Raw genomic sequence first — 16,222 nt, forward strand, 5'->3', positions numbered from 1 at the left:
GGTGGCTGTTTGGTGCTGCTGTATTGGTGCTGCTGGCTGTAACGGCTGCAACTTCGAACGATCGGACAACCAACCTTACTGGAAGGGAGAAGTAAAAAGGTACGTGCTCTTGTCGGCGCTAGTGCGCTAGACTTAGCGGGATGGATGTAGATCCCTCGCCTCCCGCGCCACCATCCCCGAACCCCTCTGACCCTGACCCTTCTGTTACCCCCTCCCCTGTTCATTCTTCAGTCCCCCCTCGCCCCAGGCTTTACCCAGACGGAGCCCAGGGCAGCTATACTGTCTATTTTCGGCCAACGGCGGGACCGAAATCGAAACAGTTGAACCTCTTGCAGATTTCTAAAGACCTGACGAAGGAGTACAAGGGCGTGACCGAAATTTCCAAGGTCCGGCCTAACAAGCTCCGTGTCGTGGTCAGTAACCTGAAAGAGGCCAACGATATAGCTCGCTCTGAGCTCTTCACACGCGAGTATCGCGTTTACATACCCGCACGAGACGTGGAGATCGACGGTGTCATAACCGATTCGAGTCTGTCCGTCGAGTGTATACTGGCAAGTGCCAAAGGGTAAAAACAAAACCTGTCCCGATGTAAAGGTGCTCGACTGCAAGCAATTGCGGTCAGCATCGATCATCGGTGGCAAAACAGTATACACCCCGTCAGACTCGTTTCGAGTTACGTTCGCCGGGTCAGCGCTACCAAGCCACGTCTCGATCCACCGGGTTCGTCTCCCTGTGCGATTATATGTGCCTCGCGTCATGAACTGCCTGAATTGTAAGCAGTTAGGCCACACCGCCGCCTACTGCTGCAATAAGGCACGTTGTGGCAAGTGTGGGGAGAATCATGCGGATGATTCCTGCAGTAAAAATGCTGAAAAATGCATTCACTGTGGGGAGAGTCAGCATGAGCTCTCGACATGTGCGGTGTACATGCAGCGCAGGGATAAAATAAAGAGGTCTCTCAAAGAGCGTTCGAAGCGTTCTTACGCTGAGATGCTGAAGAAGACCGTTACCACTTCTCCCATTACATCAAACCCTTATGATCTGTTGTCCTCTGATGAAACCGATTCTGACGATTCACCAGCGGGAACATCTTACGCCAATCCTGGGGAGTCTAGAAAGAGGAAAAATATTTCCTCTCCTAAACTTCCCAGAAAAGGTCCTAAGATTTCTCAAAGTGAAATGAAAGTTACAAGCAAACCAAACAGTGCTGCGGAAAAACCGAAGCAAACTCCTCCTGGGCTTGCAAATTTAAAGTCCCAGAAGGAGTTCCCAGCACTGCCAGGAACATCTAAAACCCCAGTTGTTCCTTTTGCACATCCAGTTGATGAAACAAACTCTGGATTAGTGAAATTTTCTGACATTGTGGACTGGATTTTTGAAACTTTCAATGTACCCGATCCAATTAAAATTTTTCTTACAGCATTTCTCCCAACAGTTAGATCGTTTTTGAAACAGTTGACTGCCCAATGGCCCCTCCTTGCAGCGATTGTATCCTTCGATGCCTAATTCAACTGCGTATATGAAGGATTCTATCTCTGTCTTACAGTGGAATTGTAGAAGTATTTTACCAAAAATTGATTCGTTTAAAGTTTTGATAAATAAAAACAAATGCGATGCATTTTCCCTTTGTGAAACATGGCTTACTTCAAATATTGATCTCAACTTCCATGATTTTAATATTATTCGCCTTGATCGAGACACCCCATATGGAGGAGTACTTTTAGGGATTAAAAAGTGCTATTCTTTCTATCGTATTCCCCTCGATTCCAGGCATCGAAGTTGTCGCATGTCAAATGACAATACAAGGTGAAGAGCTTTGTATTGCCTCAATATATATTCCTCCCAGAGCACAGGTTGGGCAACGGCTGCTCTTTGATTTAATAGAACTTCTTCCCTCGCCACGTTTGATTTTGGGAGACTTCAACTCTCATGGCGTGGCTTGGGGTTCCCCTTACAATGATAACCGCTCCTCTTTAATCTATAACCTTTGCGATGACTTCGACATGACTATTTTAAACAACGGCGAAATGACACGTATCCCGAAACCTCCAGCGCGCCCAAGCGCTTTGGATCTATCCTTATGTTCGACGTCGCTACGGTTGGATTGCACATGGAAGGTAATCCTCGATCCTCACGGTAGCGACCATTTGCCTATTCTTATTTCAATTAATAACGGGTCAACTCGCATGCGACCAGTTGACATTCCGTATGACCTCACACGGAATGTCGATTGGAAGTTATACGAGGAAATGATTTCAAAAGCGGTCGATTCGATTCAACATCATCCATCACTTGAAGAATACAACCTCCTCGCGGGCTTGATTCTCGACGCCGCGTTGCAAGCCCAAACGAAGAAATATCCCGGCGTAACGATTAAAGAACGGCCTCCCACTCCGTGGTGGGACCAAGAGTGCTCCGATGTCTACACGCAAAGATCCGACGCGTTTTTGGCCTACCAGAAGGGAGGTATACCTGGCGACTATTTACGGTATTCGGAGCTTGATACCAAGCTTAAAAGCTTGGCTAAAGCAAAGAAACGCGGATATTGGCGTCGGTTCGTGAACGAGACGTCGAGGGAGACATCGATGAGCACTCTTTGGAACACAGCCCGAAGAATGCGGAATCGCGTAACGGTCAACGAAAGCGAGGAGTCTTCAAGTAGGTGGATATTTGATTTTGCCAGGAAAGTATGTCCGGACTCTGTTCCTGAGCAAAATATTGTTCGTGATGCGTCTCCGGGCCACGACGCGATAGAATCACCTTTTACGATGGCAGAATTTTCAGTTGCCCTCCTGTCCTGTAACAATAACGCGCCTGGGTTAGATAGAATCAAATTCAACTTGTTGAAGAATCTACCCGGCAATGCCAAGAGGCGCTTGTTGAACTTGTTCAATAAGTTCCTGGAGCAAAACATTGTACCGCAGGATTGGAGGCAAGTGAAGGTGATCGCCATCCAAAGACCAGGGAAACCAGCTTCTGATCACAACTCTAATAGGCCGATTGCAATGCTATCCTGTATCCGGAAATTGATGGAAAAAATGATACTCCGTCGTTTAGACCACTGGGTCGAATCAAATGGCCCACTATCGGATACTCAATTTGGCTTCCGCCGTGCCAAAGGAACGAATTATTGTCTTGCGCTGCTTTCAACAGATATTCAGCTGGCGTATGCTCGCAAAGAACAAATGGCGTCTGCGTTCTTGGACATTAAGGGGGCTTTTGATTCCGTTTCTATTGACATTCTTTCGGGCAAACTTCACCGACAAGGATTTTCTCCAATTTTAAACAATTTTATGCACAATTTGTTGTCCGAAAAGCACATGCATTTTACGCACGGCGATTTGGCAACTTTTCGCATTAGCTACATGGGTCTTCCCCAGGGCTCATGTTTAAGCCCCCTTCTTTACAACTTTTATGTAAATGAAATCGACGAATGTCTGGCAAATTTATGCACGATAAGACAACTTGCAGACGACAGTGTAATCTCTGTTACAGGCGCCAAAGCTGCCGATTTGCAAGGACCATTGCAAGATACCTTGGACAATTTGTCTGCTTGGGCTTTACAGCTAGGTATCGAATTCTCTCCGGAGAAGACTGAGATAGTAGTTTTTTCTAGGAAGCATGAACCTGCTCAGCTTCAAACACAATTAATGGGTAAAACGATTTCTCAGGTTTTGGTACACAAATATCTTGGTATCTGATTCGACTCTGAAGGCACCTGGGGTTGTCACGTGAGGTATCTGATGAAAAAATATCAACAAAGAGTGAATTTTCTTCGTACAATAACCGGACAATGGTGGGTAGCCCATCCAGGAGACCTTATAAGGCTTTACCAAACAACGATATTGTCTGTTATTGAATACGGGTGTTTCTGCTTCCGCTCCGCAGCAAACACACATCAGATCAAACTGGAGCGAATACAATATCGTTGTTTGCGTATCGCCTTAGGTTGCATGCAGTCGACCCATACGATGAGTTTGGAGGTCTTAGCTGGAGTACTACCATTGAAAAACCGCTTTTGGAGCCTGTCTTCTCGTATTCTTATCAAATGTGAGGTCTTGAACCGTCCCGTGATTGAAAATTTTGAAAGGTTAATCGAACTTAATTCTCAAACCCGTTTTATGACATTGTATTTCCATCACATGTCCCAAAATTTTAACCCTTCTTCGAATATTCCAAATCGTGTCGACTTATCAAATACTTCTGATTCTACTGTGTTTTTCGATACATCCATGATAGAAGAAACTGGTGGAATCCCGGATCATTTACGCGTGCAGCAGATCCCCAAATTTTTTTCCAATAAATATCGAAACATCAACTGCAACAATATGTTCTACACTGACGGATCACTTCTTGATGGGTCCACTGGCTTCGGTATTTTCAATAACAATTTAACCGTCTCCCATAAGCTCGATAATCCTGCTTCTGTTTACGTCGCAGAATTGGCTGCAATTAAGTACACCCTAGGGATTATCGAAAAAATGCCCACGGACCACTATTTCATCTTTACGGACAGTCTCAGTTCCATTGAGGCTCTCCGATCGATGAAAGATGTTAAGCACTCTCCGTATTTCCTGGGGAAAATACGGGAACATCTGAGTGCTTTATCCGAAAAATCGTTTCAGATTACCTTAGCGTGGGTCCCTTCTCACTGCTCGATACCGGGCAATGAGAAAGCGGACTCTTTGGATAAGGTGGGCGCAACAAACGGTGATATTTATGAAAGACCAATTGCTTTTAATGAATTTTTCGCACTTGTACGTCAGAATAGGATCATCAGTTGGCAAAATGCTTGGACCAGAGGGGAATTGGGAAGTTGGTTACATTCCATAATCCCCAAAGTATCGACGAACCCATGGTTCAAGGGGTTGGATGTAGGTCGGGATTTCATTTGCGTGATGTCCTGGCTTATGTCCAATCACTATAGATTTGACGCGCATCTCCGTCGTGTTGGGCTCGGGGAAAGTGGTATATGTGCCTGTGGTGAGGGTAATCACGACATAGAGCATGTGGTTTGGTCATGCCCTGTACACCGTGACGCCAGGTCTAAATTAATAGCTTCCCTGCAGGCCGAAAGTAGGCAGCCGGCTGTTCCTGTTCGTGATGTCTTGGCGAGCCGTGACCTATCCTACATGTCCCTTATATACGTTTTCCTGAAATCCATCCACGCCCCAGTTTAATCCTATTCCCTTCCGCCTACATCCAACCAAACGACAAGAACACGTTAAGACCCCGGATCCGGAAACAGCAACTAGACCCGCACGATACTCTCAGGTCCCGAGGGAGACAACCCAATATGCCAGCCCGTAATATCTTGGCCCAGCAGCGGAACATATTCAATATGCTGCTTACCTATGGCGATGGAAAACCATCAAACAACAAATCAGTGCTTTTAATGCAAAACATTCTAGCTTTAAGTTAGATTTAGTTTCAGCTCGTAGTCGGCAGCGAGGATAAAAATTTGCTTTTAGTTATTAAGATACTTTAGAAAGTAAGCTACCAGATATAATTGGCGCCGTTAAACATTAAATTGTATTTGTGCCGTGTCAAATAAATTATATATGAACGAAAAAAAAATAGAAGTTTGAATGAGAAAGGCTGGGTCTGACCGCTAGGTGGATTAATTTAGGTTTTTAGAATTGAATCCAGGCAGCTCGGTTGATTGTGAGTGGATCCGGCCACAATCATCGACACGTTTAGGCCACTGGCGTGATTTGCGGAAACGGTAATAAGTACGCTAGACCTAGGCGGGGGCCTAGCGTGGTTGGTAACGTCTCCGCCAACCACGCTCGACACCTGGGTTCGAATCCCAACGCCGACATAGGTGTCGATGGTTGTGGGGTGGCGTGATCCACTCACAACCAACCCAACTGGTCTAGATTCAATCCTAAGCGACACCGGGAGATTTTTTGAGGCGAAAAATCTCTAGGATCACGCCTTCCATCGCATGAGGAAGTAAAGCCGTTAGCGCCGGTCCGTTAATCAACGGGTCGTAAGTTAGGGTCCTGGGTGGAGTCGCCTCCCGGGCGTCGGTGATTGGCACAACAACAGTGGCGGAACTAGACCGACGGAAAATAAGCGAGAATAAAAAAAATACGCTAGACCTCTTGCGTACCGATATCGACAGCGGTTTTCGTAAGTTCTGTAGATCCCGCAATGAGAGAAAGCGAAGAGCATGACAGATGATGAACATTTTGCTTGGAATGTAATTCATACTACGAAACTGATATCTAGGATTGCTGTATGCGCTTTCTGCCAGAAGAAACTTAACGTTCAACAGTTTTTTTTTTATTCTCGTTTATTTTCTGTCGGTCTAGTTCCGCCACTGTTGTGGCCAATCACCGACGCCCAGGGAGGCGACTCCACACCCAGGACCCTAACTCACGACCCGTTTATTAACGGACCGGCGCCAACGGCTTTACTTCCTCATGCGATGGAAGGCGTGATCCCAGAGATTTTTCGCCTCAGAAAATCTCCCGGTGTCGGCTAGGACTGAATCTAGACCAGTTGGGTTGGTTGTGAGTGGATCACGCCACCTCACAACCATCGACACCTATGTCGGCGGTGGGATTTGAACCCAGGCGTCGAGCGTGGTTGACGGAGACGTTACCAACCACACTAGGCCCCCGCTCAACGTTCAACAGTTTGTTCCACACCAATTAACAAACGTGTCCAGGTATATCGGTAGCTCCATGCATTCACGCAAATACTTAATTTATTTGCTCTATTAAATAATTTCGTAGCGTCGCCATAAAACAGTGGCAGCAGAAGAGCAGTATCGTTAGAGTAGAGAAGAGTAGCGGACCCAGGTAACTTGAGGGTCCGCTACTCTTCTCTATTTTCGTCGACGATGCTGCTATTCTGCTGCCCTCGGAAGTCTTCAAAAACTGCTGGGTTAGAGTGGACGAACTATTTGGATTTTTTACCCAAAAACCTATCGGAACTAATGAATTTTTGAACTGATACTTGTCTGTTTTACGGCCTAACATGTTTATTGCCCACGATTTTGTAGTAGAATAAGGACACCTTATTTTGATTGAATGTTTCATCGCACCCCAAACGAATTTTGAAACATTTTTAAAACTTTGGGGAATTTTTTTAAATTAATAAGTAAAGGCAAGCAATCAAACAAAAAGAGAGAAATGAGAGACAAGCTCGACGCTTAACTAACTATGTTGAGTTAGCTTGCGCCGTCGAGGTAAGTTATTTTAGGCCGACTTCTAATTATGCATGTTTGACCGAATTGCGTACCGTGTAACACTTTTATCTGACGATGATAACTTTGTTGTCGGCTTAGCCAGTAACTCCGTAGCTTAGTACTGATAGTTTTTTAATAGTCGATAATTAGCGACCAGAGCACGAATCCAGTTTATCGTAGTGTTAGTGATTCAATTGTTAGGAAAAGCTGCATTGATTGTTGCGGAAGCAAAGGACATATTTGAACAATATAGAACTAAAGAACATTAAAGTACGATTAGAGAACAGATCGATCCTCCATATATGATGCAGTTTGCGTCTATCATGCTTATAATTTATAAGTGAAACAAGTTTCAAGATAATTTTTCGAGATGGAAATTGATTCCTCTTCACAAAAAGTGGTGTAATCGAGATAACAGTAAACGAACAGAGAAAACGAGTTATTAGACGCCGATATCTTCCAAAAGTTAGCGTAAAACCTAAGACTTAGTTTTTTCTTGGTGTTGAAATATTGTCGGCGTAGCTCTTTTTTTTTTGTTATAAAGAATTGGTGTAGTTTTTGGATATCGTTTCTAGAGCTGCATATTCTATTAGGTAGCATCTTTGATATGATTGATGGCTACTGTAAGCGTAAGCGATGGCTTGGTTACCTACTCCGATAGACTTTGTTGCAGGCAACAGACTATCCACATCGTATGCCCACGTTTCATAGATTTTTAAGGTTTACGGCGAATAGATAACTAAGGCGTAGAGCTTTAGTGAAGTCTCTACTGTACTTATTTCAACATTGCTGGTTTGCCTGGTGCTGGTAGCAGCGAAAGTTCTTCTAAGGAATATTGCTAACGTTTCTTCCTTCACTGCGCAACACAAGTTCCTTATACTGCGTTGATCGTAGGGTAGGGAACATATTCTATGCAGCTTTAGGAACCGCCTGTGTATTGAGACGAAATACTCGAAATGTGTTGGGTGAAATTCAAACAGAAGTATATCAATATGTTCTCTATCCTTTTCTTTGTCAGAACTTGTTTTCAGATTGAAAAACTAAGTTAGCAAACTTGAACAATAAACAATTAAAGTTACCAATCGAGGGACACTATCCCAATCACCCCGAACCTATTTCAAACAGTTTCCATCTGTTTTCTAGCCGTTTTTCTTCAGCACCCGAAGTGGCTCCTGAATGGCTGCAATATAGGTCGATTTGTTCCGAATGGTGATTGTTCACAGATTTCTTTGTGATTAACGGAATTTCTTATATTCGTAAGACAGCTAGACAATCAAAGTTTTCGTTTCCATCATTGAAATTGTCGATATTGATCAAAATTCAGAAGTTTAAGGCCTGCATTCTTCGACTGATTGACATAAGCGCCAGTGCTTATGCCTTTCCCTACCCTACATCTGTTCTGTCGAAGCAGACGGGAGTTGTGCCAGTTGTTTGAATATCCACAAAAACAGGTTCCTTAGGAATTTGAAATTTTTATGTTCAAATTTAAACATCGCAAAAAAGGTTGTTGTGTCGATAAATTTTTTTCTGGAAACAGAATCTCAAACCTCAAAGTTATTAATATCCCAATGTTGGCGCTCATCTTATAATTGGTCGGCGTGCGACCAGACCGAACCAAACGCCAAAAACATTATTTCGAGTAATCGGCGATCAAAGTTTATCCACCCCGCATGTTTCCTGCTAGCTGCTGCAGAGAAATTTAAGATACACTGTTCAATTTTTTATTTTTTTGATGAAAGATAGATTATCAATTTTTACATCCACTGGTGTTAAAAACTCAATTTAAAAAAAATGGCGCTTGGTTCGCTCTGGTCGCACACCGACCAATTGATTTTACTACAGATACAGCATTATCAACAAAACAACTTCTAATTTATCACTTTCGGTAAAAATTCTTAGTTTTCTCTTGGTTTTATTTCTACAAATACTTAAGATTCAAATGAATGTTTTCAGTATGTTTCAGAGTTTATATTAATATTTTTCAGAGGCAGTGCTGTCTATTGTATCTCTATGAATGCCCAATGAATAATATTGTCCTGTTTATCTTACATACAATAATTTATAACAATTATATGGGTTAATAACAAATTTTTTCATTCCATAAATGAGAATCTATTCCCAGAGAAAATTTCATCAATGAAAACCTTTACTTGATTTAGAAAAATTTCCAAACTAATAAAAAATGTTGTAATGAATATCCAAGCAACTTGGTATGTTTGAGACCCATATACCTTGCATAATTAATTTTGTGCTGTGCGCCGACCATATCATCGGCGACGGCGGCGTTGGGTTTTATCGGCGCGGCGGCAGCGGCGTGTGTCAGCGTGTCACTTATTACCACTTCTAAAATATTGCGCAAAATTTTGCTCGCATGCACGGATTTTTGTAAGTTCAGCTACCACACATAAAAAAAACTGCTATCAGGTTTGACAAGATGTCAAAGAGAATGGTTAGAAATGAAGCTAAAAAACAATTGTTTTTGAAATCATCAGAGCACCAACAATAAGGAAATGATATAACATGCAAATGTAACATGGATGCCAAGAAAATACATAAAAAATCAATGTTAACTCTACAGAATACTAACAAAAATCATCTACGAGCCAGCAATAAAAAACACCGGAAATGCTTATCCCAAACAAACGTTCAGTATGGGATAAGAAGATAATTTTAAAATAATGAGATGTATGCATTCCTGCTGTCTCGATTCAGAAATGTTATTTCCAATAAAAAAATGTATTTCACTCTCGTCACAATTCTAATTATCGAACTAGCAGGAAAATGCAGTTCCTAATTTTTGTATTTTGGAAATTGATTTGCGCTTTTCTTCAACGTCATTATTGCTAAAGTACGAAAAAATGTGATCTTTCCAAACATTTATATTCAATAGTCTTATGATGTATAATTGAAGAACATTAAAGAAAATGATTTATATTTGAAGATAATTACAACAATAAGTGCATCGAAGATAGGCAGATAATATAGAACACAAGAATAGATTTTACCAAACATATAGTTCACGCAAAATCTTCAGCAAATGCTCGAATATGTATAAGACATCTTGACCTTTGCGAAAATTCACGTAGAATTTTAGAAGCAACGCAAAGTCTGTTTTAAAAAAAATAGCAGAGTCTTTGTAAAAAACTTACCCAGACTTTTATTTTTTTATAATTTATCGAACATTCGTTGTATTGAATATTCAAAAACTCGTGGTATCTCTAGAATCAGAAAAAAATCCAGCTTACATAATCATTATCGGCGCTTAAAAAATTTCCTCAGCGGCGCGTCGACTCAAAATCATCGGTGGCGGCGGCGCACGGGACTAAATTGATCATGATTACTAATTTTCTGTGAAGATATTCTAGATAAACAACGACATTTATTAGTTCCGTATAACATTCACTGGGACAAGTACATGTCTATGTGTGGTAGAAAGCCGCTCAGAAAGTCAAAACAAAAATTTAACAGAAGCTGTTAGTTTGTTATGACCCTTTCAAATGGTGTTTTCAATTTGATCTCGATAGGTGTTGAAATAACAGTAATCATAACAAAAACGATTCTACTAGTATCAAACCAACATCAAACTTTGTTAGTGACGTATCAGCTTTCTAACAAAATAAGAAAATAAGATTAGAACAGTATAATAACAATCTTTGTTAGAAACTACTTTTGATAATGCGAAAAAAATGTTAGACTTGCTTTAGAACAACTTCATTTCAGGATTTGTTATCATCTGCTTGTATCTGCTGTTGATAGCATTTTGTAACGTTTTAGTTATACTCTTCTGGTCGGGAAGGCAATATGGCATTAAGATACAGTTCCAGAATAATCCATCAATTATGACACTAGTTTAAAAATAGTTTCATTGTATGCCGGGCGTAATTAACTAGCCACAAAATGATTATATATGTTTTATTACATGCATTTAACACCGCCAAGCGTTCTATTCCAGTTTGGAGGTATCACTCCGCCTCTGTGGTTTGCCGGGTAGAGGCAAATGAACAGAGAAGCGAGCGACTGTTCGATGCACTACGCTTTGGATATTCGTAAAGTGTTGTGCTTTTCTGTATGAAGAGTCTTGAAGATGAGAGTTCGTGAGAGATGAGAAGAAGAGCACATTGAAGTGTGTCGGAAAAGAAAAATAGTAATAAATATTTTATGACTATTGTCTTTTAAAGCATGTTAAACTTTTCAACGCTACCTTTTTTGTTTTGTTTCATCCTGAAAGATTCTAGACTATCGCCTGGAGAAAGGTAATGGTAGAAGTACATGCTGAAAACAAATGCAAAGTGTTCAAATTATTTTTATAATGAGTTGATTATATTTGATGATATTGGTTCCAATTCTTACACTTAGTTAAATAACTTATAAAATTATATATTATTACTTTTCGAGTTTTACTTACAAACTTATCCAGAATCACACTCAAAAAAATCTATAGTGATGCGATTATTCATGACCTGATGATTTCAAGACATTTTGTACAATTAATAATCAAAAACTGCCAATAGAGTTTGTATACAATATTGCTTTGAAAATTATCTGTTTTACTACAAGTGAAGTTATCAGTTATAGAAATTCATGATTGGTAGTACATCATTAACTCCAGTTATGATTATGTTGAATACTAAAATTATCTTAAAACATAATATATAAACCTTCATCCTACCCTTGTGTGGAAAACCACACAAATGAATTTTGTTTCCATTTTTTCCGGAAAGTTATCGATCGATTTTGACGAAATTTCTTGACAATTATGTTGAATACTAAAATTATCTTAAAACATAATATATAAACCTTCATCCTATCCTTGTGTGGAAACCACACAAATGAATTTTGTTTCGATTTTTTTCCGGAAAGTTATCGATCGATTTTGACGAAATTTCTTGACAATTTCTGAACCATCAGATTAACATAAAATAAGTTTCGTCTAAAGCAAAAATATTTTTGGTTGATAAGATATTTAAAAACTAACGTCGTCTACCCTGGTGTGTGGTTTTCCACATATATATCATTTCAATTTATTTTGGACAAGAATCAACATATTTTTTTTCAATGAGTGCTTACATACCTGATACTAAAGGTACCAAATAATTCTGTTTCGAAAATCAGATGAGGTATGTATGTGTGCGGAAGTATGTGTATGTGTGTTTATTTCTTTTTTACGACCAATGTATTTAGATTTTCTCTGCATTTGCTGAACACAACACAGGATTATTTGGTATCTATAGCTTCAGGTATGTAAGCACTCAATAAGAAAAACATTTAAGGGGCGAATTCAGTTTTTTCTTGCCCAAAAGAAATTGTAATGTTGTATATGTGGAAAACCACGCACCAGGGTAGACAAAGTATTTTTTTTAGGATGCGATGAAGGTTAAAAATTACTGAACTGAATGGGGCTGGCGTTGACCGACCATTCTCAAGTGTACAAGTTTTAGTGGCTCAATACTTTAATGTTCAGTAACGGGAAGAAGGAAGGAATGCTAGTTTGGCCTTTACTGGTTGGAGACCGTGTTAACCTCTGCATCTCCACAAAGATCACAGGAAGGAGATTATTTGTAAGTTGGAAAAAGCAACGTTGGATCATGATTCACCTTGATAAGTAATGCGATCCATGAGCGATGAGTATATTCACCGATTCTATCGATCCGAGAACGACGCGCGTCTGTCTACCCAAACGCCAGAAGCATACGAATATCCACGAAGTTACTTCATTACGACAACCGGGAGATGTGTATGTATATCGCGTTTCCATCGGTGCGAGAGAAACGCGTGATAGAAGCTGAAAACTGTCCTCTCTTCAAATGTTCGTAGGAAAACAATTCAAAATGTTCTATGATTTTATTAATTCAACTAAGCTTCCCTCACGACCTCGTAAAATATATTGTTTTGACAATCTCAGAAAATGTTATGGACAAAAAACTGATTTCAGAGAGGAGTGTTCCACAAAAATCTCTATTTCGTCGTGTCCAACGTACAGACAGGACATCGCAGTATTCAGCAATTGTTTTTCTTTCATATTTTTCCACAACTTTGCTGAGGAAAGCAAACTGGTATTTTGAAAATTAAAAAAAAATATTTTTTTTGTCTAACTGTAAGGTGGATTGATACAGGTGGGGTACAGGTTTACAACACAACAGGTCTACTCCATCAATGAGTAAGAGCAATCCGTAACCTCGCAGTGGCATTTCAGTACCCAGTGCCCTTCAGGCATACAGAGAGATAGGTGGATTGATCGCAAAACCGAAAACGCCAAAAGTATAGTCTTGTTCTAAGAAACAATTTTGCTGAAGACATTGAGTACATAAAATCAAGTTTTCACAGTCAAATCTAGTACAATCATGATTTTTCGTGCTTAGACTACGGTGCACTGTGGGATTTTCAAATAAATCTTTCCACCAATTGTAAATGTCATGAAATATAATACTTGGAATGTGTAGAAACTATTTTGAAAGTTATTTATGAAATGGTGGTTGAGAAACGTGCTTTGCAATCAGAGTTTAGCTGTTTTTATATGACTTTTTTGTACTTTACGACCTTTTTTTTAGTTTAAAAATAGTTTATTTGACACGGCACGATACAATTTATGTTTAACTGAGCCAAGTACATTTTTTTTTAATTCTAAATCAGCAGGGGAAAGAGGGAGGCACATTTTTTATATCTCGCGGCCGACTACGAGCTAGTGGGGATTTGAGGTGAGAGGATGGGAGTTACAATTTTGTTTTTAACTATTTTAAATTATAGAATGTACTCCTTACTTTACGACTCAAAAATGTACCGTACGACGATTTTGAAATTTTGACCAGAGATTCTGAACATCATAACAAATCGAATGGTGTACTCAGATCCTAATAATAATTTCCAGTTTAGCTACGTCAACTTTGAATTACTTTAACAGCGTACCAGACTCACGGAAAATTATAAGCAATAACGTTCCTATTTCTTGTCAGTTTCTCTGTTTTAATCAAGCTTAGGGTAATCTGTTTTACATTCTATCTGGCATGACAGATGCAATGAAATCGTCTTGCGTTGCATGTATTAAGATTGCAGGCAAGATACGCCAAGGCTTTTGCTTGAACTGTCGCCGTTCCATGTTTACGTAGCACTTTACTTTGGTTGAATGTTATTTCTTCATTCAGCAACTGAACGAAATGCATGTCGGTTGCGAGACATAGTCCTTCTCGATCTTTCATTCTCAAGATTTTCTTACTCAAACAATCACTCGAATCAGGTCGAGAATTACATAAACAATTGGTGAAAGTATAATATTTAGTGACATTAACATAATATTTACGTATTGCGTCGTCGGATCTGTCTCGCCTGGTATTAAATACATTTAAGGAAGCTGCGTTGTTCTTGCACCGAATGTGTACCATCTCCATGTGTTATGTAGTGCACACTGAGTTCTAAACAATGTTTATTTTACCTATAATCATAAATATTTTAATCTTGGTTTGCAATGATCTGGTAAGGTTTTCAAATATCGGAGTCAGTTTGAGTGTATACTATTGAAAGAACAAATTTTTCAAAGGCAGATACCACTAAAAAATTTTCGAATGGCATGTGCTAAAAACGCTTATCATAAATTACGAAAATAAATTAATACTACACGCAAACTGAGTTATAAACTTTATTTTGCCTATGGCAGGAGTTTGCTACCGCGGCAGCAAAGCATTACATACCTTCGAAGCCCGTGCCATTAGAAATAACAGACAAACAATCACTATAGTTGAAATATCTTATCAGCATATGTTCTCTTTTTGACAATCATCATAATATGAATTTTATGAATTCAAATTCAAATCTCATGGAAGTCAATGTTTGTTCAAGTCAATTAACAGTATGTTTTATCTCTTTCTTCATTCTCTGCAGACACCCATTATTCCCGCTGTTGGCTCTAATATTTGAGAAGTGTGAACTGGCGACGTGTACACCCCGAGAACCAGGTGTTGCGGGTGGTGATGTGTGTTCCTCAGATTCTTTCAGTGAAGATGTGGCAGTATTTAGCAAACAGGTAAGCCGAATTACCGGAAGGAACACTGAACAGTTATCTTATGTTTGCCCAGTGCAAACACAAAATTATGTTTGATGATCCCAACGATAGGCAGTTCAACATTGATAAGAAAGTGTTTCGATATTTTGAAAGTTGACTAGAATGGATATGGCGCGCAATGATACCGTAGAACGGGGCGAATAGAAACAGTGGGGCGAATAGAAACAAATTTTCGAACTTGAAAAAATGCGATTTTAAGTCTTCGATTACATTTAAAAACCATGCAAAAAATATTTTCTTGGATAGTTCAATAATAAACAAGTCCTGCAAACCCATTTTTGGGTTAGCAGCACTACTGTCGGTTTGCTTAAAAAATGCAAAATGGGGGCTCAAATTCTGAACGTTTCCGAGTACCAAAAAACTTTGTCTGTGGAAGCCATTCTGCTTCACTTAGAACTTGTTCGTAAGATATACTGAGTCGGTAGTTAAGCATTTCAAGTTTTTACGAAGAATTAAAGGATTGCCGTAAGGTATTAATCACCACGTTACCTTGTTTCATGGGAAACTCGCGGTTCTCAGATTAACGGGGCGAATAGAAACAACGCCGTAGCGGCTATTTTTTGTACCAAAACATGTGGATTTTAGAAATGCTATAATGTTTTATTTGTAAAATGATAGACGGAGCATGTTTTGTGTATTTTCTGCCCATCGTGGTCAGGACTTACCGACAAAAAAGTCCTAAAACGTATTTGCTCCGCCTGTTGCTGTTGAGATTTTACGCAAAAAAACTGTTTCCTTGTCAAGCGGTTACGAAATATAGAATCAACTACTCTGTGATAAATCGGATGTTACCTTTAGACTTAAATCCAATAGACCAGCACGCTAGTTTCCAAAAACGTGATGAAAGTCTGATTTATCTGCTGCACGATGCTCGACATGGACTGACCCGAGAGAAATGAATCAAGGTTTCAGTTCCACCAAGACAAAATGTTCCCGGATGTCGTGTCCTAGATGAAACACCGGAAAATGCC

The 16,222-nt window shown here is 39.9% G+C and overlaps 1 protein-coding gene across 1 annotated transcript in view; it reads left to right on the plus strand.

Annotated features, from left to right (window-relative positions):
- The window catches only part of LOC129716645 (homeobox protein homothorax), an 85,297-nt gene that overhangs the window by 35,182 nt on the left and 33,893 nt on the right, over positions 1 to 16,222 (plus strand). The window contains exon 3 of the mRNA XM_055666483.1: positions 15,071 to 15,212. Coding sequence (XP_055522458.1) covers positions 15,071 to 15,212 — 142 coding nt within the window. The remainder of the gene's footprint in view (positions 1 to 15,070; positions 15,213 to 16,222) is intronic.

This window comes from Wyeomyia smithii, chromosome 1, assembly GCF_029784165.1.
Source record: "Wyeomyia smithii strain HCP4-BCI-WySm-NY-G18 chromosome 1, ASM2978416v1, whole genome shotgun sequence".
Lineage (NCBI taxonomy): Eukaryota > Metazoa > Arthropoda > Insecta > Diptera > Culicidae > Wyeomyia > Wyeomyia smithii.